Raw genomic sequence first — 19,518 nt, 5'->3', positions numbered from 1 at the left:
GTAAACTTCTATTTAAGTGAAAGATTTTAGCTGAATTGCACTAGTTCCTCTGTGCCCAGAGAGCGGGACAGTTTGTTTGTTTACAAAATATAAGACTGAATCACGCACTGACATATTTATATCAATCCGTGCTTCACACGAAAAAGGTTTAGACGAAATGTGACCAGATTAGCACATTCAAATATAAAACTAACCTATTTATAAGTACATGTGAAACGGAAAACACAGAAATACTAAGCAAGCCGTAATAAACTTCTCCTTTTGACCGAGAATGATATCGTTTGCCGATTATAGTAGGTATATATAAAAAGAACAATAAATGAAAAAAATGAATAAATATGCCAAAAAAATTTTTTTTTTTAAATAAAGAAGAAAAAATAAATTAATTAATTAATACAAGCAGAACAAAACGCACCTGGTTTGTCCACGTACGCCTCATCGTTTCCCATGTAATTTGATTGAATCTCGATTGACGTCATACTACAAATCCTGGTTGTTTCATTGTAGACGTATGACATACAGTCACATTTCTGTTCGGAACAGAGAGAAGCACATTTCAATCGCGAAGATGCATTTACGTTAGAATTAAACAAATTCGTATTCCTGTCAAGAATATACTTCCTTTTTTCAAAACGTCTTGTGTACATATCCTCCGCCTTCACAAAGATTACACATACAATTATCCAAATTACTTTTACGATCATTTTAATTCAGGTTGTAAAACTAATTAACTAGAGCCTAATATAACCATTAACAGTGACAAACAACTGAAGGGTCTGATAGGTTTTCTTCCTTTACATGTTTTTTTTCGTTTTCTTTCACCCTCAGTGTTCAGCAGACGCAAGGGGATGGTATTTTAATAGTCCCGCCTTACGGAATCTCCGTCCATTCGTTGCAGGAGTCGGGATAGGTTTCCGGTACGAACTGGAGGACGGCCTCCTCAAGGATCCATTGGGATATGTCAGGAATTCGTCACGTGTCCGATACTGCCACTACAATGGGTTTTTGGGTCTAGCAGACTTGTATATTTACTATTTCTATCAATAAATTATCTTGTTTCCCGCCATCGAATTCTCGTGACACTCCTCTGTTAAAGCACCATACTTAGATCGTTGTGCATGATTAACGTAATTAATTACACATTTGAATATACCGATTTTATATTCCCGCTGATTGCAGTTCCAACAATGTATCACTCATTATTAGGATTTTTAATTCTCGCCAACAAAATGTAATAAATAAAAACACAGTCTATTCTAATAATGATATTGATCACCAATCAAATTTCATTTGAGGATTTTTCTTCACTCATCATCATCTATTTACAGACTTTGGAAACCGTCTAACCATTTGGCGATCACATCTCTCGGGTTTAGACACCAAATATTAGACATTTGACACACAGATCTCTCGGGTTTAGACACCAGATATTAGACATTTGACACACAGATCTCTCGGGTTTAGACACCAGATGTTAGACATATGACACTTAGATCTCTGGGGTTCAGACACCAGATGTTAGACATTTGACACACAGATCTCTCGGGTTTAGACACCAGATGTAGACATATGGCACACAGATCTCTCGGGTATTGACACCAGATATTAGACATTTGACAGACAGGTCTCTCGGGTATTGACACCAGATGTAGACATATGACAGACAGATCTCTCGGGTTTAGACACCAAATGTTAGACATTTGACAGACAGGTCTCTCGGGTATTGACACCAGATGTAAGACATTTGACAGACAGATATATCGTGTTTAGACACCAGATGTAAGACACATGACACACAGATCTCTCGGGTTTTGACACCAGATATTAGACATTTGACAGACAGGTCTCTCGGGTATTGACAACAGATGTAGACATATGACACACAGATCTCTCGGGTTTAGACACCAAATGTTAGACATTTGACAGACAGATCTCTCGGGTTTAGACACCAGATGTTAGACATATGACAGACAGATCTCTCGGGTTTAGACACCAAATGTTAGACATATGACACACAGATCTCTCGGGTTTAGACACCAAATGTTAGACATTTGACACAGATCTCTCGGGTTTAGACACCAGATGTTAGACATTTGACAGACAGATCTCTCGGGTTTAGACACCAGATGTTAGACATTAAACAGACAGATGAAATTTGAGAGAGATTTTCCCCTCACTTTCTGTTAGGGGTAATTAAAATATACTGAGCCCTAAAAGAAACACAAGTCAGACTTAAGACACGTTTTTGTAAGAAATTAAAAAAACAGGAACTGATTAATCAGTAGTTTGTTAAAAATTGCAATTTAACAAAATGTGACTAGATTTCATTTCATTTCATAAAATGAATTCTATTGTCTATTTAATGACAATACCCCCATGAAATCATTCAACAATGCGTTGAGCATTGATACAGGTTGTGCAACGTCGTCTCATGGAATTGCTGAGAGCCTGGAAGAATGCCTGGGGCAAATTGTTCCGTTCCTGGAGGAATCTCTGTGCCAACGTCAACGGAGAACACAACAATCGGAGTAATGTTCGTTACGTCAACGCCACACAGGCAATCGGCCATCAGATGGAATCGAGACTCGTATGAGAAGAGAACACGTCGCCAGTCAACAAGTCGCCATTGTTGATGATGCCTTACCCATTGAAGATGTTGCTGTCGATGTCACTGAGTGAGAATTGGCCCTACGTAAGGACGTCGGCAGTTAATGGAATGTTCACATAGGCGACGCCGGACGGTCTCGGCGGACACTGGGCGTCTTTTAACTCTGATAGCAGCTGCTGTTCTGGTTGCAGACTGGGTCCGGTTACGAAGGTGAGTTACCCGGATGTAGCGATTTCGGGCCTGTGTTGTCAACCTTGGTCTCCCGTCCAGGGACTATCGGAAACAGAACCCGTATGTTGGAAGCGTCCAGCAAGTCTGGTGATAGTGCTAACATGATATCCAAAGCGCCTGGCAACAATAGATGTGGAAGTACCCACCTGCAAACTTCCGAGAGCCATTCCTCTCTGCAATTGTATAAATCATTGTGTTTCATGAACATCACTTGCGCTAACTTCACTGAATGAATTTTTTTTTGGATGGAACACTTTATAAAGGACACGTCTCGTTGAAAACTCGCCTGTATTGGCAACATCCATGATTGCACGTGCAGGCTTCACGATTTTACGCATTGCGCATGTGTCCGTGTGAACAGTGTCGGGAGTAAACTAAAAGCACGCCATTTCATCATTTGTACTCACAACTTTATATGATTGATAATAACAGTAGTATACAAAAGGTCACAACTAAAACTTTTCACGTGAAAATGTACTTCCGTTTTTTATGGGGTTCATATATAAGGACCATGTTTGTGATAACGAAATTGTAAGGAAAGTCCCTCATAAATGTTCATTAGAAGCAGACCTCATATTTTAGATGGAGTTATTGAATAATGAATGTTGCGGATGTAAGAACTGAGGGAATGTTTGTGCTCCTGTTATTTAAAATGACGCCAGCTTTCGCGCTTAATGTGTTACGCTTAATGATGACGGCACTGATTGCGGATCCTGTGGGTTGCTAATATAACAGCGTTTGCAAAAAATACAACATTGCCATAATTTGCCAAAATGTGTGGGTCAAAATTTCATTGCAAATAAATGAAATGAAATAAAACAAATAACCCATTTACAGTTTGTCCGAAGTGTTCCGAGTATCTATTTGTGATTTCATTTCCTTAATGTGCTTGAAACTGTGAAATTGTCGTAAAAATTAGTTGATCGAGATATTAAACGACCGTCAATGACTTTGTATTTTAATTTCGATGTATTATTTTTATATATATATAACAATATAATAAATCATATAAAACACTGTCTAAATGCCTACACATCAATCGATAAAATCCTGTTTTATATAGGTCAGAATTCTGACTATCGACATCAACAAAAAGTAAAATCACAGATTGATAGTACCGTACGGGCAATTTTACATTATGTCAAAATCAGACAGGATTTAAGAAAGAAAGTTATTTTTTCAACTCGAAATACACGTATTAGACTCGGTGTTCGATGTACCTTGTAATACAAAACACAATAGATCAAGTTCCATAACCTTACAGGAAGAGGGTTTCCGAAAAGAATAGTTTGATAGAATCATCCTCGAAGATATTTCTGTTACAAAAGTATTGATAAAAGGACATGGTGTGTGGGTGGGTGGGGTTGAAGCTTAACAACACATTTCATAAAAGGTTGCTGCTAAATAAAATATGAGTCACTACGATCGAATTTCACATCCTTTTTTTTACCACACAATGTCTTGATATTGAACTGAATCACAATTAAAACTGGAATTCCGCTCCGCTACGTCACGCTTCAATCATACACACCCTACTATATCTTGCAGTGGAGCGAAACGGAGAGCATTCGCAACAACTCGACCTATTTCGTACGTTCCACCTGACGCAAGTACATAGTTACGGAATGAGCCGAGATTTAACAAGTGAAGATGAATTATCCTTACCTACTTCATCTGTGCTACAACTTACGATTATGTAACTGTAAAATACATAATTCAATTTAAAGTATTGAAAATTTTGAAGAATTCCAAAAAAGTAAATTGATCGATAAATATTATTCGACAAACAAATCTCAAAATCATCAAACAATGAAGAGAAGAATACAAACAACAGAAATTCACATTATTCAGCTGCCGTGTAAATTTATGTCATATCTAAGAAATGTCAGGTTCACAAAACGAGAACTGGGGCAAAAAGAACTTGTCATACAAGAGAGGAATAGCCGAACATTAAATCACTTAGAGACATAAGATATCTCCTAATGAGGTAATGATGAGATACCAAACTTTCAAAAGATATTCAGCTTAAGGAATTGAGATATTAAGCGGATATAACAGTGTTTAAAGGGTTGATTTTATTAAGTCCAATGGAACTGAACGGACATGAATTTATACTTGAAATAACAGTGACCTTGACTTTTGACCTTTCACATAAAAATGCAATCCCATGTCGTGTTAGAAGGCACTGTTTTGGTTTATTGGTCTAAAGAACACGAGTTATTGGGCGGTAACCATCTACAGTAGCATTGACCTTGTGGTCCGACTTTTTGAACCAAAAGACAATTTTAAGTAAGCACTCTGGCCTCTCAATGAAAAACATCGAGTTTGAGTTTGATCGGTTCAATGGAACTCATTTCATTGTTCTGAAATGGACCAATTTTCTATAGATAATAACAGTGACCTTGACTTTTGACCCTTAAAGCAATCTAAAGAAAGCATTCCCAATAAAAAAAATGCCGTATGCAAAGTTTGAGTTTGATCAGTCAGTGGATATTAAAGTTATTGTCTGAGGTGGTGACGTGGATGAACAGAACGATGAATTAAGGGCTGCATCACAATATACTCGCCTGATACCCTATAAAAAGTCTTGTGCAGAAATAAGCTAATTTCCAGCCTGTTACCAGTAAGAATCAGAATAGAAAATAAATACAGCTTAAAAAATTATTTCATTTCCCTACACTTCGTAGAATTATTTGGGAAAATGTGTATTTACAGGTTCAGGTTCTGACAGCCATGTCACATACTAAGGCTACAAGGCTACAAAGTAGGCATATACAGAGGTGTCTAACCATAGAGCTCACAACACATTGGTCAAAATCAGTTGCCATGTTACATATCAAATATCTTTGATGTGATATATAAATCATAATAATAGCCAAAGTTTGCTTTGAATAGAATTGAATTAATTGTACATGCACAAAGACATTCAAGTGTCAACGCTGAAGGTTTCCAGAGCCTTTTTCACCTGACAATGATACATTCCTTTTACACGACATTTTGTGTTAGTTTATTCTATCAGATATGGGTGTAGTACAGAAGGATGGAAAATGTGCTGATTTATAGCATAAAAATATGAGTAAAGGTCTTCCCATCAAGATTTCAATGAGTAGGCTCATCCATTTGATTGTTACAATGGAAAGCAGAATACTGAACAGCCATTTGGAGGAGGGTGAAAGCCTTATCGGCAGGTTTCAATTTTTACGAGATAAATATCAATATATCTCCAATTACAATTTTTCTTGCAATTGGTAAAGATCACATGACACAGCAAAACCTATTTTTTTCATTCATTTTACAAAATTTTGTGGTTATTTCAAGCACTTTGTAGCTGGTTTAACTTGTTTCCAGATTATGCACATTTCTCCAATTTTCTCGAAAACAAATTGCATACAGGCCTCCATTGTTAATAAGATTGAAAGACACAAGTTCATGAATTTTGTTTCAGTGGTAAAAAAAATAATCCGGTCTTAATCATTACAAGTGGGCGACTGAGATCAGTCTATGAGAACAGGATGATATGAACTTTAATGGATTTTTTGCTTACAAAAACATAACTTCATAAAGCGAATCAAAGCAAAATTGATTGACATCGTGCTCTTTTAAATGCTATGGATTATACTTGCCATTGTATATACGTTTGTAATCAAATATCCTGTTATTATGCTTCTTCCCGTTTCCATTGTCAACATCCAAACATCAAAGTTTTAAAGAAGACCAATCATTCTCTTAGCACCCTGCGTCAACCAAGACCAATTATTCATTTCTTTTCCAATTCTCTTAGCACACTGCATCAATGGAGACCAACTTTTTGTTTCTTTTCCAATTCTCTTAGCACACTGCATCAATGGAGACCAACTTTTTGTTTCTTTTCCAATTCTCTTAGCACACTGCATCAATGGAGACCAACTTTTTGTTTCTTTTCCAATTCTCTTAGCACACTGCATCAATGGAGACCAACTTTTTGTTTCTTTTCCAATTCTCTTGGCATCCTGCGTCTATTGTGTGTACAAGTAAATTAAAGAATATTATGAATTTGTAATAACCCAATCATGAAAGATTTACCCCAAACGTTTAGCAGAAAAACTTTCTCTTGTGTCTTTCCATCTAATTTGTCTAACCAGCCTCGGGGACTGATAGCCTGTTAGTTTGAATGGAAAACCTTAATTTGTCTTTCAACATCAACATGATAAACATAACATCTGACACATCTACTTTGAGTAAGTATGTGTTATTTTCATGGTAATACAAAACATTCACATAATAACAGCATTTCAATAGTGGATAAAGAATTGTATATTACTGTTCAAGGCATGATCATATCCCATGTCCAAAGTTACATCATCAGAAATTTACATATTTTATCATTCATGAAATTTCCTGTCATAGAAAAGAAACAACCTCCAAGTCTGCTTTCATCCATGTCTCTAATTATCCAAGCAGCACTTACAACTCTAACACACAGAAATAATATTTAAACCACAAAGTTCCCATAGATTCCATAGAAAACATAGATTATCCAGTTTTTTTAAAACCTGAACTAGAAGCAGAATTGATTTTAAAGATGTAAAGAAACAGTGTATTCACATTACACCAGGAAAGTCAACACTTATGCACTTTCACAAAGTTTCACATATTTTTCTCCGTGGTTTCACTTCATTTATCGTTAAGCTGATATATATTTATAAATTTAATAGTGTTATTTTCTCAATTCCTTCATTTTTTCGAAGAGTGTATCTGCATCTTCTGCAGTCTTCACTCTGATTAACATCGCTGTGGCCTTTGGTTCTTCCTTGGAGTCCAGAGGTGGGTTAGGCACGCACATCAAACTCACATTGTTCTTGCCCTGGCGGTTCAGGGGCAGAGAGCTGGAGAGAATGATATTCAAAAGGATGTTTCCTGAAATGATTTCACAATAAAGTCATTAAAATGTGGGCGTTCACATTGAGAAATATTTTACAAAGAATTTGCTTGTTTTTATCATTTAAATAAGTATTAAGATTAATCAACACCTTGCATGTTGTAATAAAAGTAAAATAACGTTGTATAATAAGTATATCTGTTATTTAAACAGATCCAATACATAGATATTACTGTTGGCAATAGTAATCATAAGCTGAAAATAGCTGTTCAGTTTCATTTTTGATCATATGTAATTGACATTTTTCATTAAGGATACCTATGTTCTATAATACCAGGTCTATCAAATATTAATAAACCAGGGCAGAGATTCAAACATTTGACAAATTTTACCATGTGAAATATTTTTTTCTTCCGTACTTTTTTCATAGGAAAAAAAAAGTTCCAGAATCTTTTAACTCAGGTGATGGAGACAAATTTTGCTCAAATTGTGAGTAAGGATTTAAGTAAAGTACAAGGTTTTGTCAAGTGCATCACATTATAATCTTTTCCTGAAGGCTGAGAAATGCCGATCTTAATAACACAGTGGTGATTCATTATTTTTCTTGCGTACAGTTCCATTTTTGTTAATGTTGCAGTGAACTGATGCATATTTTCTTAATAGCTTTACAGAAAAGAGCAGACATGATAACAACATACCTAAACTTGTATCAGCCCGTACAACAAGCTGTGTTTTGTCGTCAGACTTTTTGAGATGTAAAAATCCTATTCCACGTTCTGTCCAAGCACCTGCCTTCTGGTAGAACAACTTGCATCTGGAACAAATCAAGAGTTACTGGAGAACAGAACAGACTGTCTGTATGATCACATATTGTATAAGAATAAAGAACTAGATGTTATAGTCTAATGGACATTTAACTATGCTCATGAACCTACAATATCACATATGGACAATTAGACAGACAGATCCTCTAATACTGTTATTGTTTAATGACCATTCTGTTGAACAGAAACATCAGAACACAGGATACAAACCTACACCCACATTAACTGTCAGACATTTTGTCTTTCTGATCACACAAAATAAAATGGGCACAAGGGACATAGGGAAGCCTACATATGAAATTTGAGAGAAATCCAGCCAGTAGAAATAGAGATATATAAGAATAAGAAATAGGGATAACAATAATTACTCAATCAAATCCAAGATGGCTGCCTGTCCGCCATTTTATTCTTTGGACCAGTCCCATCTGATGAAGTTGGGCTAATCATTAAACATCATGTCGATGATAATCTTCCCTGTCAGGGTTACATATACAAAAACTACTCATGTGCATTAAGCACAATGCATAACCTTGTCACAGGTGTTGGTTTAACTGTTCGCAGGTTGGAACTCGGGGTTTTGATCTTTTAGGTATGGTTAAATTTCAGGAGTAATTTTACTATACTTTAATTATTTCTGACGCAAAATAATATTGTTATACAGAAATGACAGGGATCGATATTGGGAAGTTCAAAAAAAAAAAGTTTCTGTACATCACCATTTTGGTCAGTTTTAATAGGTGATTTATTCTGAGAAGGATCAATTTGCAGGGGTTCCACTGTATCTAAAACTAAGCTACTGAAAAGATTGTTTGTTATCTCACTGTGAACAGCCAGGGCCATTTTGAGACAGGGACTCTTTCTAATAGGCGGTGTCTACCTTACTGAACAACAGACAGAGGCCCATCACTATCATTTACAGCAATAGGGGTAAAAAGTCTGTCCCAAGAAAGACAACCATGACAACCCATACCAGTCCGTTTCTCAGCTTCGAAAAACACAAACCCCCAAAGGACAAGTAGGGACTGTCAGACCAGGCGCCTCAGATCTTCAGCCGAGGTTTACCTAGGCAAATGCTCTAACCCATCGAGTATGTAACTATCTATAACCAATGACTGTCCCTGGCAAAAGGATGAACCAAGATGGTGGATACACAGTTTGTGACTTACTTGACGGTGTGAAGAGCTCCTTCCTCCTTGACTTCTGTGGATTCTGGTTTGGGGGGTTCATATTCTTCTTCCTCAGCAGCTGAATCAGATGAAAAAAGATACATTGATAGATATCTTGTTCACACAGAATTTTATCTCATACAGAATAAAAATACATCACAGCATTAAATATGGAATTATAATATGTATATGTATGCTTCCAACCTTCACTCTCGTTAATAACTTATCAATTTTCATTTTTTTTCATGAACTTTTCTAAATTTTAGGTTCTTGTCTTCCAATAATTTTCCAATGAAATCATTTTGAAAAAAGTAATTAAATGGAGACAATTCTATCGTGTATTAGTATGTTAATATTTTGTAAAGGATTGTCAGGTCCAATACTTGGCAGATAGTCAAAATAAGTTTTTGAAAAGAAAACAACTTTTTAAACTTTTTATAACAAACCAACTGACAGCATATTGAATAATATGCCATTATGAAATAAAGATAATGTGCTAAAAGAATTATTTGGAAGTTAAAAGCTTGTATATTTCAATAATGTGTACCAATAGTATTACCAGAAGTATAATAATTTCATCCAAAATTCATTTGTAAAAACTAGTCAGAAATGCAGGGATATTCCTTCTGGGACCAAGGGGCTTTGAACATTTTAAAACTGAAAATGAACCCTCCATTTGGGCCATTTTCAGTTATCTTAATTCATTGCTTTATTTCATAAATCTTCCTTGGAAAATGACTTAAAGAACGTAAGCTTGAGAAAGACCATACCTTCTGAAGAGCCTGCATCACCCTTCGAATTACCAACAGCAAAAAATGGTGATGGTTTAGCTCCAAGATTTGACTGCAGGTTAAAACCCGGGAAACCGGTGCCTGTGGACGCTGTAGCACCAAATGAGGAGCTTCCATTTGTTCCCTTGGTACCCTCGGAAGCTGTGGTGGCAGCTTTAGACCCAAAACTAAATCCACTTGTAGATGTTGTGTTAGAAGTTGTTCCAAAGGAGAACGTAGGTTTACTTGATGACACAGCAGCTTCAGTCCCTAAGGGGAAGAAGAATTTAGTTAAAATAATGGTTCTGTGTATAAATCTCTGGAAAAACCTGTAAGAAACTCTAAGGACTTAAAAAAAATTTAAATTAAGAAAAAATACAGAATCTTCTTTAGAGCACACAACCTTTAACTCAAAAGTAGGGAATCAAGTATTATAGCACAATGAAAAGTAATTTTTCTGAATTTAAAAGAGGTAGGTGGGCTTATTACAAGAAAATCAGGCATTGTTTATAATGATGAAACCAAATTCTGTACTGCTAAATTACAATATAACAGAACTAAGATGAATAGCTAAATATTTGCATATGAAAATGGTTTTCCATAAAAGTGAAATGATTTAGGTTGGTTGGGTGGTGTAGTGATAACACACTTTCCTTTCACCTAGGCATTCAGGGTTTTATTCTCTGTGCCGAACTGAAATGGTATCAGACCCACAGTAATACCACTTGTGTACTTCCATCTTGACCAAAAAGAGTGATTTATAAAACTTGAAAGCTTGCTTTGCAATTTTTTGTAAAATAAAGTTTATTATAATTTATAATAATGAAATGATCACTGATCAATTTTTGCTTTGCATTGCTTTGGCTTCCTACCTGTACTGATACTAGCGGAAAAAGTTGTGGTTGTCTTTTTTTCTGCCTCATTATCTTTAGCCAAACGCTCAGATTTCTCCTTCTCCAGTTCATCAAGATGTTTTTCATAGTCTTTGAATATTGGAGTCAGTATACAGTATGCATTTTTTTCCACATGTTTCTGTATCCATGACAACACACTCTCGTTGAGTTTCCGCAGATTTTCTGAATAGGTGTTGCAGGTAGTACTATCTGCGCTTTCTGCTTTACTTGCACCATTGCTGGCAGATGTGGATTTGACGGGACTATTGGCCGGAAGAGTCTTGACTGGAATCTCACTGGCTGCTGGCTTCTTAGTATCTGACTCACCATTTGTCACTGATTTGACATTAAAGCTAAATGGAGTACTTGTTGAAGTGGGCTTAAAACTGAATCCCGAGAACCCAGTAAAAGATTTGCTTCCTCCCTATGAAAAAATGAAATAGTTTGTGTTTAATATGATCATTAATCATTTCTAACTCCCTTTACAACCTACTACAAGTAGAACAGACTTAAAAACATTCTGTATTTGTGAATTTAATATTTATATTTCATCAAAAAATTTTGTTCCTTTTCACCAAAACTTTTAAGATCAGACTTTCAAATACTACTAACTGGTAGGACAATTAAGGAGGTTGAAATCTGTAAATAGATAATAAAATTTGACAATTGGTTCTGTCTTACCTCAACACTGCTTCCTTTTCTTTTGGCTTTAATGATCTGTCTCTGTTTTATAATCTCTGTTGTTGCCTGAGCAAACTCGCCAGCCTACAATACAAAAAACAGGTTAATACAAAAATTCTATAGCCTACAATACTAACATGAGATAATATACATACACCCCAACCCACAACACAGACATAGGATAATATACATACACCCCAACCCACAACACAGACACAAGATAATATACATACACCCCAACCCACAACACAGACACAAGATAATATACATACACCCCAACCCACAACACAGACACAAGATAATATACATACACCCCAACCCACAACACAGACATAGGATAATATCCATACACCCCAACCCACAACACAGACATAGGATAATATACATACACCCCAACCCACAACACAGACACAAGATAATATACATACACCCCAACCCACAACACAGACACAAGATAATATACATACACCCCAACCCACAACACAGACACAAGATAATATACATACACCCCAACCCCACAACACAGACACAAGATAATATACATACACCCCAATCCACAACACAGACACAAGATAATATACATACACCCCAACCCCACAACACAGACATAGGATAATATACATACACCCCAACCCACAACACAGACACAAGATAATATACATACACCCCAACCCCACAACACAGACACAAGATAATATACATACACCCCAACCCACAACACAGACATAGGATAATATACATACACCCAAACCCACAACACAGACACAAGATAATATACATACACCCCAACCCACAACACAGACACAAGATAATATACATACACCCCAACCCACAACACAGACACAATATACATACACCCCAACCCACAACACAGACATAGGATAATATACATACACCCCAACCCCACAACACAGACACAAGATAATATACATACACCCCAACCCACAACACAGACACAAGATAATATACATACACCCCAACCCACAACACAGACACAAGATAATATACATACACCCCAACCCACAACACAGACACAAGATAATATACATACACCCCAACCCACAACACAGACACAAGATAATATACATACACCCCAACCCATAACACAGACACAAGATAATATACATACACCCCAACCCACAACACAGACACAATATACATACACCCCAACCCACAACACAGACACAATATACATACACCCCAACCCACAACACAGACACAATATACATACACCCCAACCCACAACACAGACACAAGATAATATACATACACCCCAACCCCACAACACAGACACAAGATAATATACATACACCCCAACCCCACAACACATATATAAAATTATACACAAACTCTCCAACCTTCAACACAGACACATTTCAATGAAATTACCTGCAGGTGTTTGAAGAAATATAAATGGATAAAGATTTATACATTAATTCTATAAGAAGGGACATAACTCAATAAGAAAGTGTTTGAAAGAAAACAAGAATGTCTACAACATGCATGCCCTGATTCTGTATCATTGTTTGATGTATATGCAGTAGTTGTTAAATATGACCTTTGACACCTACACCTTGACCAATGACCATCTTAATATGATAAAGTTTAGATGTTGTGATGCTATGGGGTAAAGATGAACCAAATATGTTTAATGGTTCTCAAAATATGACAATGACATTGATTCATTCAGAAGAGAATGTGATGGGATGGACAGATTTGGATAACAATATATGCCCACCCTTCCAGATATATAATTGTAGCCCCTTATCAACACACATGCACATTCTTAGAGGGTAACCAAAATATGTGTAAAATTTGATTACAATCTGACTCGGAGTAGACGGGGCATTGTTCAGATGAAGGATTTATGCTATTTCAAAGAGGTTTATATCCATCAGAAAAAGTTGAATGAGATAAGGTATATCCCGATGTGCAAAATAAGGAAATAGTTATGTCATAGAGATCTACTGCAGTTTTAAAAGTGGATTTCAACAAAGGTGTATAACTCCATAACAAAGGGAAGGAATGAGAAACTTTTCACACACCGAACAACTACTTGTTGTGTTATTTATTTACTTAACAGGATATACATCAACTATCATGGCCTTTCAGCTAATGAGTACTTCTTGTAGTGCTCACATGTTCCCTACATCAGATGAGTTTCTCAAAATTTGGAAAAAAATGAGCTGCCCTAATAAGTTCGTGTATACTAACAGACCTCCCGAGCACAGCATACAGCACATTTTACATACTCCGATAAAACAAAACACCTGCCTAGATCAGAGGAAGGACAGAAATCTTACGTTTAATCAAAGCAGAAAACCTATATTTCTCATATTGGTGTTTAAAGTTTTTGATTATTATCAACAAACCTCTTCTGGTTCATCATCCTGGTCCCAGTTCCTGTCCGTCAGTTCTGTTGTGGCTGTTCTTTTGGCCATCTTCCTCCGAGGTTCTGACCTGATAAAATATTAAGTGGTAATGGATGTGGTATATATAATGTTTATTGAGAGACAACTGCAATCATTTTAGCTTATGTGAATAATTTTTTTCACCCCAATTTTACATATAGGTAGGAAGTTTACATAGCCTTGAAAAACATATTACCATATCACGATATTCTTTTTTTGACATCAATCAATGTTGGTGTATGCTTAGATTTAGGAAAAAGTAATATATGTAAAATATATATATATATGTAAATGTTATATTGCACATTGGAAAGAATACAATTTGACATTTTTTTTATGTAAAACTTTTTTACTTAAAAGCAACGATCATGTTCAATTTGTGGATGATTAGAAGTTTAAGTATTGTCAATGTAAAACTAAATATCTCACTCACATCTAATAGTCATCACCAAAAACATTAGATATGATCTTGCATCTCATTCAAGAATGGAAAGACAGTCAAATAGATTGTGAAGCCTTTATGACCAGTGTGAAAAAAATTGATATTTCTGGTGATTTCCTATTCAGTAAAGTTAAAATATTCACACCTTTCCATTCTTATATTAAAGGTAAATTCATATATCCCTGACTAGGGGTAATGAATATGCATGCTTCCCTCTATCTTTATCCTAATCTGTATACAGGAGATGAGGAAAGAATATCCCTAGCACTGCTTGTTGTAAGAAACATCTATGTAGGGCATTCCAGTTTGGTCAAGATGACATTTGATAGCCCAAGAAGACTGTATTCCATTGCACGATCATATACAGGGGGTGATAAACCCCCCACCCCACCCCCACTCCCCCGGATCTTTTATTAAAAGGGATAATGAAGGATCAAAATGGACTTGCTGCCTCCTTTGCAACACTTGGAATTTTGACATTTACTTTATTTTCCTGTCTACTACTTCTGTACTTTAACTATTGTCCACTCTTTGTGTCCCTTTTGACATGTTTTAATGTATTGTCTGGACATCGGCTCTGACTGTTATGTATTTCGAAACGGCCATTTTTTCGAGCCGCACCACATAAATTCTTGACCTTCGTGACCTTGCACCCAGATAATTTTGTTTGATGTAAAATGTCATGCTCCCAGGAAAAAAAAAAACATTGTGAGTATATATTTCATTGGCAAATTAATGAATTTTTCCTCATTACATATTTTAACATGTCAAACACAGGTACCAATCACCACGCATTGTTTACCAACAAGCAGAACAGATTTATGTCAGGACGGTCTACAGTCTTGCAAATTATAATTGTGTTTGAAGAATGGACAGAAGCCCTTGACAATGCCCTAGATGTAGAATGTAAATACTTAGACTTTAGGAAGGCTTTGACATGGTCCCTCATGTCAAGCTAATGAATAAACTAAAAGCATACAGAATAAATGGCGTGGTTCATACATGGTTGAGAGACTTTCTGTACAACACACAACAAAGAGTAATAGTCAACCGACCAACATCTGAATGGGGAAAAGTGACATCTGGAATACCTCAGGGGTCAGTGCTTGGGCCACTTTTGTTCATCATTTACATAAATGACTTGGTGGACTCAACTGTATACTTATTTGCAGATGACACAAAAATGTTCCAAGTTGTTAAGTCTGAAGGAAATATGAGCAAGAATTGGCTGCTTTCATTTCATGAAGGTAAGTGTAAGTTCATGCACACTGGAAAGCATGGAACAGAAAACACCATCTATGTATTGAACAACAATTGAAGAAGAGAAAATTCTTGGAGTAACTTTCGACAAAGAACTTACCTTTGACAACCATATCAGTGAAAAAATACAAAAGGCAACATCATGATCAGGAGAACTTTCAAGTTTCTTAACTCTGAGTTATTTATTACTCTCTACAAATCACTTATAAGAACCTACTTAGAATATGCCAGTGCTGTTTGGAAAACCTACAAAATGAAACATATTGAGCAACTGGAAGGTGTCCAAAGGAAGGCAACAAAACAACTACCTGGAATGGGAAATCTGTCGTATCCGGAGAGATAAAAGATGCTGAAATTGCCAACCCTAACCTACAGGCGTTTTCGAAGTGATGTGATAAAGATGTACAATGTAGTTAGAGGAAAATATGATGAGGGGACAACACAGTTTATAAGGATGTGGTCTGATACCTCCGAGAGATCCAGAACAAGAACTAACTCACTGAAAATATACCCAAACATGCAAGAACATCATTACGGAAAAAACTCCTTCTCCATTAGAGCAACAGCTGTATGGAACAGTTTACCTGACTTCCAATACACTAAACAGCTTCAAAAACAAACTGGATTACTACTGGAATAGCCAGGAAATAAAGTATGACGGCTATAAGTGAACAAAACGTACAACTACCGGAAGACAAATTTATAATTACAATAAAAAAATATGAGTCCACTGTGCATAAAACTCGCAGTACGGTGTATCTATATGGAAAAAGTCTAAAAAGATGAAAATATCAGGGGTTACCATAGACCTTGCAGGACGTCTGACAAGTACATGAACAATCCCGAGAGCACTGAAGTTGAGAAGATGTGGTTACTATTACGAGTCGCAAAATTAAGTTACTGATTATACTTGTTTTCATTTCAGGTGAAGTGACAGAAAGCTTTCTCTTCACATAGATACTTACCAAATTCACAGTGTCTATTAGTCGCAGAGTACAATTTAATCTCGGCAACTACTGTCGTGACTTACAGCATGGAGGCCGCCATTTTGAATGACAGCAGCCAATTACTATCAAGAAATAGTTCGCTTGTAAAAATAATATTTCTATATATAATTCACAGTTTTTAAAATTTTATTTGTCTCAGATATGAAGATTGTATTATTCTTAATGCTAGAAATGAATTAGTATATACATTGAACGAGCTTTGAATTGAAATAATTATTGTCCGAGAAGCTTTTTTCCTCATTCGGAACATCTTGGATTTTATTAACATTACCAAAAGCTATAAAGCGCGGGAACTTTAATGTACGAAACAGGCACCTGTCTGTTAAAGCCGATACAGAATAAAATGGCGGGCTCTAACAAAAGTCACACCCCCTAAAATTCAATGGAGTTGGTAAGTTAATTTCACAACACAATAAAGTAAAATATTGCCATATTACTTTCTAATCCATCTCCTTAATTATATATTTCTTTTTAACTGTATAATTTGATTAATTGACACAAATTGACATCATAAACTATACCGAAAAATTTGATCAAAGTTTCGTGTCGTATAGCGAAGAAAAATAGCTCTTAACTTGATTTTTCGATAACTTATAATAGATATCTTTTACGAGAGGTAAAAATTTGTTTAAAAACATCTAATAAATCAGACAGCTTCGAAATACCGGGAATTTTCTTTAGTCGTTTTTCGTTACTTCCATAAAAAATATGCTTCAACTCGACTTACGTGGCTACGTGTATTATCGAGAATTATGTTCAACAGAAACTATAAGTTTGCATACTTTCGAACTAATATCACACGATCGTCATTTTTGATATTATATATGATTTTCGTCCGTACTCTGTGTCGATTACCTCCACCCCCATGCCCGCCTACCATCCCCGAAACATCAGCTCTATAAATTTTCAAAGCATAAATGCGATATTAGATATATTATTTCGATGTACTGTTATTTCTTTTTTTTTATTTTATTTTTGATGGTAGGGTCTACCCATAAATAATTTTATTCTTCGGTATGTGCTACAATTGCAGGTGTGGATCCGAAACTAAGACTTCAGATCTACTGAATTATACAGCCGAAACACGTTGCATCGTTGGTACAACACACTGCGTAAATTGCTTTATCGCGATTTTGCTTGTATTTGTATATTTTGAAGAAAAGGAATGGGATAAGTTGTGAAAACCTATGTCCAATTATTTTGTAAATATCTATCTGCAATATAATCAGTTCGAATCAAACGCGATTTCAACGTTCTTTCATTTATTTCTAAGTTCCAAAGCGGAAGTGTAAATACTACTATAGCAAAGTAACGTTGATGAAAAAAAAAATTAAAAATCAAGGTGTGTCTGCTCCAAATTTCTTGATGTAAAGACAATATGTGGACCAAACAAAGTACAGCAGTGGTCACAATCTTGACGTAATATGACTTCCTGTAAAGAATTATACTGAATATATATATATAGTATTGAATAGAAAAATTAGTAAGAAGTAATTTATATATATATATAGTGTTTATAATTACCCCAAAACACGCCTCGCTTTACTTCAGTAAATAGCGTATGGTTTCATTTATTTATTTAACGACAGCAAAATGAAAGAAAAACTGAAACTATGGATACACATTTCAAGCAATTTTTCTACCATTTAAAGGTACTGTTGACATGTTAATCATGTACTGTGATGTTTCACACAGTTCATGCATTTTAACTGTCTAGTCATTCTTAAGATAACAGTATGTAAAATGTTTTAAAATGAATTTGTAACTGATATTTCGTCACTACAGTAATGCTAAAACACCTCTAAACAGTATCAAATTTTCAAATCGTTATTCGGATATCACAATTACTTCCTTCTACGTATGTTAAATGCTTGAAATAAACAGGGCGGAAAATATCAAATTCAGCAATGAAGGACACGATTTTTCATTTATTTATTTTTTTAACAAATTTTGCAATCGATTGCGAAGTCCTTCGATTCCACTTTCTGATAAATTGATGTCTTATATCTAACTAAACAGAAATGTATCATCTATATATGTGTATCGTCTACATCAACCGCTTATCTCGATCTTTTACAATAACGAAATCAACAGGAACAGCTTATTCCTAGCTTTATATTATAAATACGACGATTTCTATTCCCTGTTTTAAATGTTCTCTTACTGGAGAACAACAGCCATACATCCCCAAGCTATCAGGTGTTTACATGTCACAGGTGATTCGATGTTCACGATTTTCCGTGTAAGATGTCGGCAACTGATAGGCAAACTTACAAGTTTGATAAGTGATCTTATTAGAAAATAGGTCACGATTCTAATTTCCTTATGCGATATGAAGACATTACTTTCTATCTAAGCTAAATTGAC

General features: G+C 35.6%; 1 protein-coding gene across 1 annotated transcript; it reads right to left on the bottom strand.

Annotated features, from left to right (window-relative positions):
- Positions 1-7,051: 7,051 nt before the first annotated feature.
- On the bottom strand, positions 7,052-17,190 carry LOC132553807 (nuclear pore complex protein Nup50-like). Its single transcript, XM_060218088.1, has 8 exons — positions 17,110-17,190; positions 14,404-14,491; positions 12,032-12,115; positions 11,330-11,774; positions 10,458-10,727; positions 9,688-9,766; positions 8,396-8,511; positions 7,052-7,735 (listed from the first exon to the last, which is right to left on the bottom strand). The coding sequence occupies exons 2-8, from the start codon at positions 14,470-14,472 to the stop codon at positions 7,536-7,538; spliced, it is 1,263 nt and encodes a 420-aa protein (XP_060074071.1). The 5' UTR covers positions 14,473-14,491; positions 17,110-17,190; the 3' UTR covers positions 7,052-7,535.
- Between the last annotated feature and the right edge of the window lie 2,328 nt (positions 17,191-19,518).

The sequence above is a fragment of the Ylistrum balloti genome, unplaced genomic scaffold, assembly GCF_031769215.1.
Source record: "Ylistrum balloti isolate Yb309-2 unplaced genomic scaffold, AGI_CSIRO_Ybal_v1 Utg369640, whole genome shotgun sequence".
NCBI lineage: Eukaryota > Metazoa > Mollusca > Bivalvia > Pectinida > Pectinidae > Ylistrum > Ylistrum balloti.
Note: the sequence above shows the minus strand (reverse complement) of the source record. Positions and strands in the feature narration are given on the sequence as shown.

Coding starts and splice junctions, on each gene's coding strand:
- LOC132553807 (XM_060218088.1), bottom strand. CDS start 14,472: ATGGCCAAAAGAACAGCCACAACAGAACTGACGGACAGGAACTGGGAC. Junction 12,116..14,403: donor AGGATGATGAACCAGAAGAG/GTTTGTTGATAA, acceptor TTTGTATTGTAG/GCTGGCGAGTTTGCTCAGGC. Junction 9,767..10,457: donor TGATGCAGGCTCTTCAGAAG/GTATGGTCTTTC, acceptor CATCTGATTCAG/CTGCTGAGGAAGAAGAATAT.